We start from the raw sequence: 13,557 nt of genomic DNA on the forward strand, positions 1-13,557 counted from the left end.
CTGTGACCGTACCTGCAAACAACTTCTAAACAACACTTTTAGGCATACATTAAATTTAGCTCAGCTCCATTTACTGCTATTTGTTTACCTTTCAAACTGATTTTACAGTCTTCCTGAGCTGATGGCAATCCCTGCTCATGTCAGATATCAACTGAACAATCTCAATGACAACTGACCTCAGTTCTGTGGGAAGCCCCAGTAAAAATTAAAGCGTGCACAATAGGTTAGGACATGGTTGGTCCAACTATTAATCAGGTCAATAATAAACTTTCACACTCAACCCTCCTGGAGCAGGAGTTAAAACAAAGCGTAAACATAAACCACTTTAAAAGGATGTACAAAAACACTTTCTTTGAAATATATGGGAATGAGTATAGGAGAAGTATGTATAAATGTAATATTTATATGTATATGTTTGAATATATATAAAATATAATAGCAGTTATTTATAAGAGCAGAAATGACTTAAAGGACTATCAGCAGTTGAATGAGGGGTGGGAATCAGTAAGCATTTGCTTCCTCCTGCTCCTTTTCGGATACTATTATTATTAATGTTGTTAAATATATAAAGATTTTTGAATATACAAATAATGTTTGACTATTCCTAAAGTAAAATAAAATACTGTTTTCTACCAATACGGTATTCTGTTTAACAATTGTTTTTTATTATTTATGTTTTTACCTGTTCGAAATAAAGATGTAACTGAAAAGAAAAGAGGAAAAGATTAAACGAAAAACCCTTGTCATAGTTTTTAATTCACAATTCCTTAAAATGCAACAGAAAGAAAAGACATTTGATGTTTCTTACATTTCACAGTCTATCATTAAAATAAAGACACATTTCATGTGTACATTTGGATTGGCACTTTGTTTCCTCCGGCATCAATCCATTTAATCCTGATTGTGTATTTGTTTGTTTGAAACATACACCCCAAAATCCAATGTGCACTTCTCCAAACAAGTTAATGTAGTGTTCACATTTTGGAATCTGAGATTAATGGAACATGTTCAGTTTGAAAACATCTGAAGCTTCAGCAGCAATGTGTCGCACTGACTGCACACACAGCTGGATGTAATTCCACACGGCCGTACAACCTTTCAGGGCTGGTTTAAGACAAACGTTTATGGCTGTAATAATGAATTACGGTTACGAAGAGTGATTGATGGCCATATCATGAACAAGGCCAAGGCTAATGTCAACCACAAGCCCCTACAACATTCTCTGTGCAGTGTGAACATCTGCACTCTAACCTCTCTGAAAAAGTAATAAAAGAAAGGAAAGGAGAAGTGCTCTTTAACTGGGCATGAGTGGGGGAAACTGTTCCCATGTGCAGACAGACAGTCTTTTACATTTCACTATGTTTATGGGCTCCATAAAAGAAGGTACGTCATTGAATTGTTACATTTTCTACAAGAAAAAAGGCTGGTGACAAATATGCAACAAACATAAATACAAATGAACCTCTATATACAAATAAGGCTTTGGTCTCTTATCAAACATTCAACACAGTGATTTTCAAATTACTGCAAATTACCAGCATTATCATGTGACTGCAGAATGTCTTATCTTTTGAAGGGCTTACAGTCTTTCACCCATTTTCCACCAACAATGCATTTTAATCCCTTTAACACAGTTGACAGTAAAGGGTTATCTACAGTGATATGCTATTGAAAAAACTGAGCCTGAGGATTTTGCATAGAAGAAGCCTCATAGTAAAGTTTTGCTATCACAATAAGGTTGAATGCCATCAGTTCATTGATCTGGATCCGGCTCAAGTGTGACATATTCTAAATTAATACATGACACCTTATTCTCTGATATCAGCAGATATCGGAGAATTTATTGAAAAAATATACAAAAAATAATGAAGGCACTTATATTTTATGATCATGTAGCCTAGTGCAATGAGGAAGCAATGGTCAGTGGTCAGTGTATGAATCATCAAAGCACCACACATGAATCCCATTTCAACAAAAAACTCGGTGGTTTTCAACTTCAATCCATTGATATTAAACAGCAAAATCCAAAAGTGTTCAAAGAGTGGGCAGTCGAACAGTCAGAGAGGGTAAAACAATTAGCTTCTCCCTTACCAGTTCCATTATTCACTCCTGCTTGACTCTGAAGCAGTCTGTTTATATTAAATGTCACTTTCTCTCCTCTCTATTTAAACGTGGGTCTTGACCCCTGCTGAGAGGTTAGGAGCTCCTTGTTTGTCGTGAGCCCCGGAGATCCAGTGGTAGCAATCAGTGGCATTCTTGCTGTGCGAATGAACAGCACAGCGGGTGCAGTAGACGATGCCCAGGGCCACCATTACTACAATGAAGATGCAGATGGGCACTAGGAGCCCCACCAGGAGCCAGGTGCTGCTCTGCTTATCCCCCCTGTCGTCCTGGACAGAAACCGTGATGTCGAAGATCTTGCTTGGGGGTGTCTGGGAAGGAGTCGGCTGTGTGGGAACATTTTGGTGTGTGACCTCCACAGTTTCCTTCTCTTCCTCCACTAACTCCTCATCTGGGGAGGTTTCCCTAAGGGGGTACTGCTCTTCTCCTTCTGTCACATTGTGGTAGCCGGAATCCGGGGGCATGTTGAGGTCAATGACAGGATTTTCTGGATTTTCTGGGTTCTGGCTGGAAGTGGTGAACCCCGCCCACCAATTCCAAGCTCCCTCAGAGATTGTTGAGGTGGAAAGGTAGGGGAGCACTGTGGTGGTCTCCTCCTCATCGTCATCTTCCTCATCATCATACCAGTCCGGGGTAGGGCTGGACTTTGTGGTGGGTGAAGGCGTGGTGTAGATTGTGGTCTGCAAATTGTCCAGGTCCGACCCAGGTCCCTGCCCCCACTCCAACCAGTCCACTCCTCCATTGTCAAATTCTTTCTCGGCTGGCTGTGTTGGAGCATCCAGTACTAAATCAAAGAGCATTTCTTCCTGAGGGGCACTGGTGACCCATATGACATCAGGATCCAAAACTCTGGGTGGGTCTGTCAGCCAATCCAGAGCCTGCTCATCCTCGGGAGGCCAGTCAGTGTGGCCCTGCTGTGGGTTCCAGTCGTAGTCTACAGGGTCCCATAGAGGTCCAGGCTGGTTAGTCGCCCAAGGAAAAGGAGGGGTGACAGCAGATTCCTCATCTCCTTTCCCTATCTTGCGGCATGAGAAGTGATTAGACATGAGTTCATAGCCTTCCTCGCAGTAGCACTCAAATCCGCCGTCATAATTCACACACATCTGCTCGCAGGTCCCGGGGATCTGGCACTCATCGGTGTCTTGGCATTTGCTTGGATCCTCAGGCATCAGGGAATAACCCAGATGGCAGTGGCAGATATGAGAGCCTAGAGTGTTCTCACAGGCATGTTCACATGGTTCATTTATACACTCATCTATATCCTCACACCCACCGTCTTCATCCGGATGGTATCCCTCCCGACATTGACATTCGAATGTCCCTGGAGCATTCACGCAAATCTGCTCGCAAGGACTCTGGAGGCACTCGTCTACATCCAGACAGCCGCGATCATCTGGTGCCAGCATGTATCCTTCAGGGCAGGCATTAGACAGCTCACAGTTCTGCCCATTGTCTCCCAGTTGATACCCATCGACACACTCACAGAAGAAGTGAACACCGGCTGGCCTGCAGTAATGCTCACATCCACCATTATTTTGTTCACACCAGTTGTATGTTTCGGGGGGATCTGAGCAGAGGGGGGAATTTCTTGACCACCCCGCTGAGCCATCTTCCTTCAGCATACACAAAACGGACTGTTCCTGCTTGGTGCCAGCAGGGCAGGGCACGGTAGCAACAGATCCAAAGGGTATATGGGTTAGCAGTGTGCTTAGGAGGTTAAACGGGGTGGTGTAGAGGGCATTGCCTGCTCCTTCACTTAACAAGGCAGGGCACATTTCTTTGTAGGTGTAATGGCAAATATACCCATCCACAGGGACTGAGCAAGAACCATCCAGCCATTTGAAGTTATCACTCTGCTCCTGAGTGCTGTAGCCCATTACCACGCAGCGTGGCACGGAGCACATACTAGGGGAGTCCTCTTTCTGCCAGTTGGTATAGTCTGTGTCCTGGTCACCTGTAGTCCAAGAGAAACCCCGCAGTGGGCGTGTGGAGGAACACTGGCGAGGCTGGCGCTGAAGGCCAATCCACACCCGGACGCTGGTGCGCGAGTGGCGTAAGTCTAGACTGGAGAAAAGAGTGGCAATATCGTTGGCATCCTGCCTCCGTTTAATGGTAGCTAGGTTGCCACCTTTTTCCTTGCAGGCCCTCCATGATTCCAGGAAGATCTTGCGTTGGAAGTAGACCACAAAGCAGCCTTCTGCATTGCACAAAGCATCCCTTTCGCTCAAATCCTGAGCCACGACCAAAGAAAGCCCAAAGAGCAAAGTGAGCAGGGACGTAAAGAGAAGAGCAGAAGCACCGCTCACCAGGGAGCCCATTCTCTTTAAGAACTCAAACGCTCCGCTCTCCGCCTGTCTCTCACCCTCACTTTCTTCACACTTTTATCTCCCTGCTTTTCAAAGTTTCTCTCAGCTGTGTAATTTTTCGCTTGAATCACTTGAGTTGTCTATCTGAACTTTTCTTTCTTCATTTGAACCCTGTTTCTTTTTTCCCCGTCTTGCTGTGCTCTTTACTCCACCGTGCTGAAACAGATCTGTGCTGGGGCTGTGTGCATGCAGATTGTCCCAGAGAACAGGGAGGGAGGGGAGAAAAAGAAAGGTGGGGATAGAGGGAGGGGGATATAGAAAGAAGTAGGGTGAGCATGGGAGTGAGGGAGGAAAAGAACTGTATGTTTTTGGAAGGGTGGGCTTCATGGATGTGTGTGTCAGAATGGGGGGAGGTGCAGAGCATGTCATATGGTTTTCATAAGCCCTGTTAACAGACAGAGTTCGGTACTCTGCCATTACATATACACATACATACACATTCATATTCATATGCATGAAATGGTGGTACTTGAAATAGATTTTCTTATCTCCAAATGAGCGTGAAAAACCACCCGGACAGATTTCCTGCAACGAATCAATTATCTTCTATCTCCTCTTCTCTAGCCTCTGGAAATCATTTCTTATTATTCATGAAAAGCTTGGACTCCAGCATCTGTCTATTTTCACACATCTGGCACCCTTCCTTAACAACACAACGCTGGGCCAGAGAGGAGATACTGGTTCCTGCAGCTACATTAAAGACAACAACGTGGCTCATTGCTATTTACTTGGGATGGGGAAGTAGAGCAAGTTGTCGAGGTCACCGGCGTGGAGGAAGAGGGCCTCTGGGTTTACTGTGAAAACAAAGCGGGTTTGCTGTGAAATGGAGACTTATGTTTCTAAAGGGGGAATGTTGGGAGGCAGTGTGTGTGTGTGCGTCTGGGAGAGGAGGCTAAGGAATGGGGGGATTTGGGATGTGGGGGCAGTAGCAGGAGTCTGTAATAAATCTGGCTGGCTGTTGTTTGAGAGCCCATACTATATAGTAGGCACCTCACTGTTAGAGCGCTGCACAGCTAAAGAGCACCTGAAGCTACAGTAGCCTACAGTAAGTGCTCTCGGGTACTCCGAAACATTAAACATCATTTCCTGTTCTGTGCTTCTGCATTAAAAGCATAATAGGTTCTGAAGGCTGGCATTGAATTTTTGGCCGATTTCTAATCCTGACTCTACCTTATTTTGTGTGAGTGGCATGCACACATATGAGAAATGTAAAATCAAATAATAATTACACATTCCAAGTAGCAGCATTATAAAAAATATATACATATACACTATATATTGCAAAACAGGTGTGTGATATGTGTGTTTTGTGTGTTGGTCTCTACCAGGGGCCATGGTGGTTGAGGAAGAAGAACAATACACTTTATTAATCCCACAAGGGGGAATTCAGTTTTTTACACAGAGTTAAAGAGACTTTAGAAATCATTTTGTGGAAACTGAAACCGCTGAGAAGAAACCTTACTTTTTGCCCATAGTGTCGGCCAACCTCCAATAACACTGGAACCTACTTCTCCCATAATGCAACCACATCAAATGTATTCATCAGATTCACTGCCTGGTATATGCCCACATCTTTCAAATGTAATGCCCATAAAGGTGTAGCACAAGCTCTCACTCATAAATCAGTTGAAATGGGTTTTTTTCAGACTCGACATAGCTCCTCTAAAGCCACAGATGATATTACACAGCTGTTTTCACAAATGATGAAGACCAGGTGGAGTGGCCATTTAAAACACGATTTTATTTATTTTGCATTCAGGCAAGTTCTTTAACAACTCTTTGTGGTAACACAACATTAAATGGTAAATGCATTTGAGAAGATAATCTTGTTTTGTGTTCGTACGGGAGCTGCGAGTACCGTTTCATATGAAAAGTCAAAATGATTGATTGAATTATGTTTAATGTGCGAGCAGTCAGCAGCTCTTTAAGGGTTTAGCACCATCTGTTCTGTCGAGGCTGTGCCACTCTCTGTGAGTGGGTTTTAAAAAATGGAAATGGGTTGAAACAGTATTGTCATTTTATTCAGAGATGGGGAAGGTACTGTGGCTGACAGGTGCAAACGCTTTAAACACTTAAATTAGAAGAAATGTGCCGCAAACCACACAAATAAAACAAGCCAAATGTGCCAAAGCGCATGCAAATGACGAAACATCAACACCAACTTCAAGAAACTTGCGCAGAATTTATGAAAAGTGATGCATAAACGAAGCTCTGCAAGTAGTAAAATGCTGTCGAAAACCTGCTGCAGACACAAAACAAGCAAATAACAAAATGCTGCAAGTTGTCAAGTCAAATTTGGAAGGGCAGCACGTTCCTTCTAATGTCAGAGTTTTGGGCCGCTTGCCTGTCAGCCACCGTAGAAAGGTAGTAAAATGTTAATATGATTTAAAGTGAGTAATGACGTCCTTAGGGTCTGGTTCCCAACACATGGAATATAGAGAAGTTGGCAAGTAGCTAATAAAATCATTCTTACTCCAAGAAGAAAAATGGATTGTGAATTCATGCACATATTTTTCTTCTTTTCTTAGGGTCCCTTCACATTGAAAAATACAATCACACAAACCTACACACGCATATCCTCTATCTCATCTGAAATTCAAACCAGTGGTGACTCGGGCACTTTGACACTCTTCACACCAAGCGACTTTACCCTGCTGGGGTTTTTCCTGACAGTTTGACATCAGGAGGTTAGCCTGTGTTAAATGATCATGACCAGCCTTTTACACATGTTCTCTAAAAAAAGATAACAAGTCCCTGCACGCCTGTCTCCCAGAATCCATCACTGCCCCACGGTCCCCAGCCAGAGAGCCGATACCATGCGTATAAGGCCCAGGAGCCCTGCCCTTTTGTTTTAAACAGGGCAAATGTGTGCAAATCCTTCAAAAGGGTTAATCCACACAAGGCTCCTCCCTGGTCGTGTTCTCAGAGCGTGTGCAGCTCAGCTGGCAGAGGTGTTCACAGACATCTTCAACAGGTCACTCCTGCAGTCTGTAGTCCCCACATGCTTCAAACACTCCACCATCGTTCCAGTCCCCAAAAAGTCAAAAATCTGGACCCCCTGCAGTGCAGAGCAAACAGGTCAATACATGAATGAAAGTTCATTTTTAAAAAGGCTCCCCAAACCATCGCACCACTGTACATTCTTTTAAGAAAACATAATTCAAACAGGAGAAAAATCAACAGATTTTTGGGGAACTATTTTCAGCGGGGGATTAATCCACATTTGGTGCTGCACTGAGTATTGACGGGCAGCAGGACAGTGCATTTGGGTGTGGGCTGTATTTGTCTCTGGACACAATGGAGCAGCAATGGCACCAGGAATAACATATCAGGCTTTGTTGAAGAATAAAATCTGAAAAAGCACGTTGCATCTTACAATAAGATAAAAATAAGTAGCTGAAAAAACTGACGAGTAGTTGCCGCTTGAACAGGAAGACCTCATTGGGCGCTTCAGATCCACACTTGAGCCCCCGCAGTTTGCCCTTTGGAGAAATGACCCTTTTTCTTCTATGTTTTATTATTGTGTTTATAAATTGATTGAATTCCTGTTTGTTGACATCCTGCCCGGAACATATGTATTGATCAATTCAAAAATATTTATTGCAGAAAGTCTTCAACATGAGCATCTTGTAAAACACATACCAGATATGAATGGAAGTTTATGAATTAATGATGAACTAATTCATGCACATTTGAAGAGATTGAAACCAAAGTCACAAAGTGGTGGGAAGATTAAATCATGTGGGTACATGTACACATACTATAAATGAGTAAATGTAAATGCTTGTAACTTTCTTAAGTCTAGGAGTTTGATTTTACACTTTGGATGTAAAAGTTCCTGGTTCAATTCTGGACGAGCCCCCATTTGTTACTCACTACCTTTAGACCACCAATGACCCAAATAAACCACATTAAGACACCTGTAAGAGCCATTTTAATGAATGTTTCCCATAACCTATAGGTAACAGGTATTTAAGGTGTGTGACGTCACATTATTAGGTGTCTGACCCCGGAAGAGCATGGTTTTTTTGCCCGCCGTAGAGCAAGTGTTCGCAAGAACCGCAATGATTATTTGGCAATGAATAAAATATAAATGGAAATGGACTCTTTTATGATGCACAATGAGACAATGAATGGCTTGCATTGTGCTGCAACTGGAAAACGAACCTACCGATTCTTTACTGAAGAAACAGCGCAAATATAACCACACAGTATAGCGCTACAGCTACGTCATTCCTGGGAGTTGAAACACCACAGAGTAGTTGTAGTTATAAGGCTAAAGCTCCTACCATATAGGATTTATGATAACAACACATACAAGAAATTCAAACACTAATCTTGAAGCAGAAACACACCGGTCCCAACACCAGAGGCCTCTCTCTTTTTTTGCACCTCCTGTTCCAGGTGCAGCTCGTTGTGCAGCTCGTTACAGCTACGCAGCACACCTTGAAGGGAAAAAAGGCAAAAGGAAAACATACAGTCGTCAAAGCCTACTCCATTATATCTTTTTGTAAATAATTGTCATCTTTTGACTGAAATCTATGTTTTGTTTTGCATGAATAAAGACATTTTCCACCATGTGTGCATGGACGTTCAGCAAAATGCAGCAAATGGAGTCTAATTTAATTTAATTGTTTCTAATGAAGGACCCAAATTTTAAGTAATATGTTATTCCAAAACTTGTGCATTGGTATTGTTTACATATCCAACATGTAACATCCCATAACAATCAAACCCCTTAGGATTTATTACAAGACTAAATATAAATCCTAAGTTGAGAGACAGACACATCAGGGGCCTCTCCTCTTCTGCTGCTTTTCAGCACTTCCTGTTCCAGGTGCAGCTCGTTGTGCAGCTCGTTGTGCAGCTCGTTGTGCAGCTCGTTGTGCAGCTCGTTGTGCAGCTCGTTGTGCAGCTCGTTGTGCAGCTCGTTGTGCAGCTCGTTGTGCAGCTCGTTGTGCAGCTCGTTGTGCAGCTCGTTGTGCAGCTCGTTACAGCAACGCAGCACACCAAGCAAAGGAACACATACAGCCATAACACCTATTCCATCATTTCCTTTCATGAATAGTTGTCAGCTATTGCCAGCTGTGTGATGTAAGTACATTTACTATAAAAGAATGTAGGTACTGTGTGAGTATTTTCACATGAAGCTGCTTTATGCTTTTACTCCACTACATTTTGTAGGCAAATGTTGCACTTTTTACTGCACTACTTTTATTTGAAAGATGTAGTTAATTTTGCAGATCTGGGTTCTTAATACAAAATATAAATTGTCAAAGATTATATAATATTACTAAAGGTTAAATATCAGGTATACAATGTACATTAACATATAACCATAATTTAACATATTACCAAGTGCAACACATGAGTGCATCAACATTTTGTATGAATAATAAAACAATAGCAGATGCTTAAAATAGCTATTTTTGCATGACATATGCTTTAACTCTTGGTAGGTAAAGTATCTTTTATGCTTTTATACAGTTTTTTCTTTTACTTTTAAGTACAATTTTAAGTGCAGCACTTTTAGTGGTACCTGAGTATTTTTACCCTGTAGTGTTAAAACTTTTACTGAAGTGAATAATCTGAGTACCTCTTCCCCCTCTGCCTATTGCCTGAATATTCTGTTTTCTTTTGCATGAAATACAGATTTTTCCACCATAAATGTGTGCATGAAGATCGACCAAAATGCAGGGAAAGGAGTATTTTTCATTCCACACCGTGTTGTTTACATATCCCAAATGTAATGTCCCTCTAATAGTGAAGCATACATTTAATTCTTACAGTGTTGCAAAGAAGTAATGATGCCAAATCCTATTATTTTATATAAAGTACCTTCCATAAATTCCTACTGCACTAACAGGAGGGAACATTTCAGCAGTCAGAAGAAGACAGTAATGAAAACCTCATTTACATTCTGCAGAGCGGTATGCAGGGTTTCAGGGAGAGGGGGTGAGGATGAGTTGCAGAGCTTTGAAGTTCATACTTTGGAAAACTATGGTAAAAACACACTGTTCTTTTTTTTCAATTAGGGTTAAAAGAACCACTCAAAGAGGACACCCTGGCCATTGGCCCCAGGTCATTTAAGTTTGGGGACTTTGGTTACCATCCTATGCGATCCTTTGACTGCTAACGGTGCAGTCTACCCATATAATTGTAACCAATGAAATTATGTTATTATAGGGTAATAAAAGAGACCCAAACAGAATGATTTGGATGAAGTTGTGTGTCTGTGTGCCAGGTTAAACAGGTTATGGTTGAATGCATTCCATTAGATGAGAATAGCCTGTCTTTATTCAGAATGCTCTTAAATTGGTGCCTGTTATGAGATTGGAAATGTAATAAAAATAAAATGAAATAGCTTCATGAGCAAAGCCTCCACATATTCTGAAGAAGCTAATATATGAGGGCAGCGAGTCATAATACTGTAAGACGTTGATGACCTTACATTTATTGAATTTCTTCTTTTTTTTTAATCATGAATTTATCAGATTCATAAAGCAACAGCGTTAGTAAAAGCAAAGATTTTCACGAAAATACATCTATTTATTCAAGGTTTAACTCATCTGAAACTAAAGCCCAGTGACCATGAAAGATTTGGATGATTCACTCTGTAAATCAAAGTCTATTAATGATATCTAATGTAATGTTGAAGTATTCCATTACAGTGACAGGTTTTCTAATCCCTAGTTTTTATAAGTTTGCTGATATGACTTATTGGAAAAACGTATGCATGTATTTTGGAAAATGTAGTATACATGATTTGTATAAATATGCTAATATCATCATGGCGGATATCATTTGCATAATCCTTTATTAACGTGGTGTTAGCATAGCTGCGAGCTTTATGCGCTGTACCATTAGCTGCTCTTTAACACTGAACCGGGGACGTTCCATTACCCCTAAAACTGCAGAAGGGGTCATTCTGACGTCCTGTCACATCAGCCTCATCACTCACAGAGAGGTCAATTTGTAAGAATTAATAATAATAATTACACGTTTTATTTGTAAAGCACTTTACATGCACCAGGTGCAGCTCAAAGTGCTTTGAAAAGGCACACATCACAAATTAAAACAGAACAAGAGTCTTCATCAGGGCGGACGTGAAAAGCATAGCAACATGATATAACAGTTTGACCCCTGACCCTTTAAGACACCACAGATAAAAGGTATGATAATAAAAAATAAAAACACAATAAAATAAATAGTGATCCCTCTGTAAAATGAAGGAAGACTAAACCAATAAATACGATAAAATATGAAAAGCTATTAAATGAATAAAACAATAAAAATAAACAATGAACTTAAATAAGATAATGAGAATAAAAACAAAGTAATTACTAAAAAATAATAAAAGTCAAATGATTAAAAGACCAACTTAAAAGGGAATGTAGCCAATAAAATGGTTGGATAAATAATAAGTCAAAACCTATAAAAGCTATAGAATAAGTAAAACAATTAAAAAATGAACAACTAATAAAGAATAAAAGACCATTTGACAGTGGGCAGTCATTAATACAAGCTGATTTTAAAAAATGTTAGTCTGTTCGATATTAAAACTCAGTTAATGGGTTCATTTGAACAGATCAAAAGCATAACAGATCAAAAAGTTTTGCATGAAATCAATAAATCGTCCTATTGTCTTTCACTCAATATCGATAGAATCAAGCTAGCTCCAGCTCATGACCCCCTTTGGCGGTTTTAGGTAAAAATACTCATATTTGTATTTCTTTACATCCCACACACCCCAGAATTCCCCAGATGATGAATATACTCATTTTAAGAACAGTAATGAAGTGAAAGAGGAATATTTTTGACAGTTGCATGTATTTGAAAATGCAGAGGGGAAGAAATGACCCCCTGGTTAGTTCTACTGTTAATACCAAAATGTCATCATCAGATTTCGGCAGACACTGAACAGAGCTGCTCAGCAGAAAGGTAACTCTGCACACGCTTCAGTGAATCCTAATAAATGAATACGAGCTGCCTGAGGCTTCACTGGTGCTTCTGACACATCAGTAAATCCTCAGCGGACCTCAGAGGGAGGGCTGCTCATACCTCTCCAGATTGTTGGACTCAGCGGTCAGCTCTGCAATGTCTGATGTGGAAGCCTGAGAGTTCCAGCAGCTTCTCTATATGGAGCATCGCCACAGACAGGACCCTTCACACAGAGCTGTCAGGCTCATCAACCTGCATGACTGCAGGCAGAGCTGATATTTAAAGCTCACCTATGATGCAAAATCCACTTTTTCATGTGTTTTATGCATATATGTGTCCCCTCTATGTTAAGCTGTCTGATATGAGCTGATCAGATTTGGACGCTCTGTTATATCACTAGGTTTTTTGGGTTGTGTAACCATTAGCCAATAACCAACCAAGGTAACACCCTCCCACTTAATCACCTGAATCTCCTCCTAGAGCACCATTGTGTTTTTTTAAACCAATCGCTGCACAGAGGGGCGTGGCCAGCAGCAGCTCATTAGCATTTAGAGCTGCAGACACTGAATCAGCACTTCTGGAACAGGGCTGAAACAGAGGGGTTTATGGGATGCTACAATGATCTGTTTGGTGTTTCAGCCAATCAGAGACATGTTCTGTATATATCTGAGACCTGGAATATATCGCTGAAAACTGTATAATAGGGGATTTTTAAAGGAATAAATAGCTGTTTTATCAATGAATGATTATTTGTTACTAGAGTTGTAGTTGGGTTTCAGAAAGTAAGGTTTTTTGCATGTTGTTACATTTTCATGACATTTCAAAGTTATTTGGGTTAATTAGTTGCTGAAGTAATAGGTTTCAATTTGTCTTTGACGGATTATTTGCAGAGTTTTTAGAATTTAACTTTATCAAATGCCTATAATCCCATTTATTTCACTAAATGCAAAAACAAGCATTTAGTGAAATAAATGGGATTATAGGCATTTGATAATAATTATTATTTTTTAAAATGTAAAATTAAATGAATATCTTTGAAAGAAAACATATTGTAATAGCATGTGGTAACTTGCACCCTAATGAGTTTGAAAAAAGGTATGTCTAATTTAATTTGACCAATTATTTTTCA

The 13,557-nt window shown here is 40.6% G+C and overlaps 1 protein-coding gene across 1 annotated transcript; it reads right to left on the reverse strand.

The window, feature by feature from the left end:
- Positions 1–738: 738 nt before the first annotated feature.
- On the reverse strand, positions 739–4,664 carry cd248a (CD248 molecule, endosialin a). The gene has a single exon (XM_063900904.1). It carries the CDS (start codon positions 4,437–4,439, stop codon positions 2,166–2,168), a length of 2,274 nt encoding a protein of 757 aa, XP_063756974.1. The 5' UTR covers positions 4,440–4,664; the 3' UTR covers positions 739–2,165.
- Between the last annotated feature and the right edge of the window lie 8,893 nt (positions 4,665–13,557).

Source organism: Eleginops maclovinus, chromosome 14 (genome assembly GCF_036324505.1).
Source record: "Eleginops maclovinus isolate JMC-PN-2008 ecotype Puerto Natales chromosome 14, JC_Emac_rtc_rv5, whole genome shotgun sequence".
Lineage (NCBI taxonomy): Eukaryota > Metazoa > Chordata > Actinopteri > Perciformes > Eleginopidae > Eleginops > Eleginops maclovinus.

Bases quoted from the DNA above. Each gene is read 5' to 3' on its own strand.
- cd248a (XM_063900904.1), bottom strand. From the start codon at position 4,439: ATGGGCTCCCTGGTGAGCGGTGCTTCTGCTCTTCTCTTTACGTCCCTG.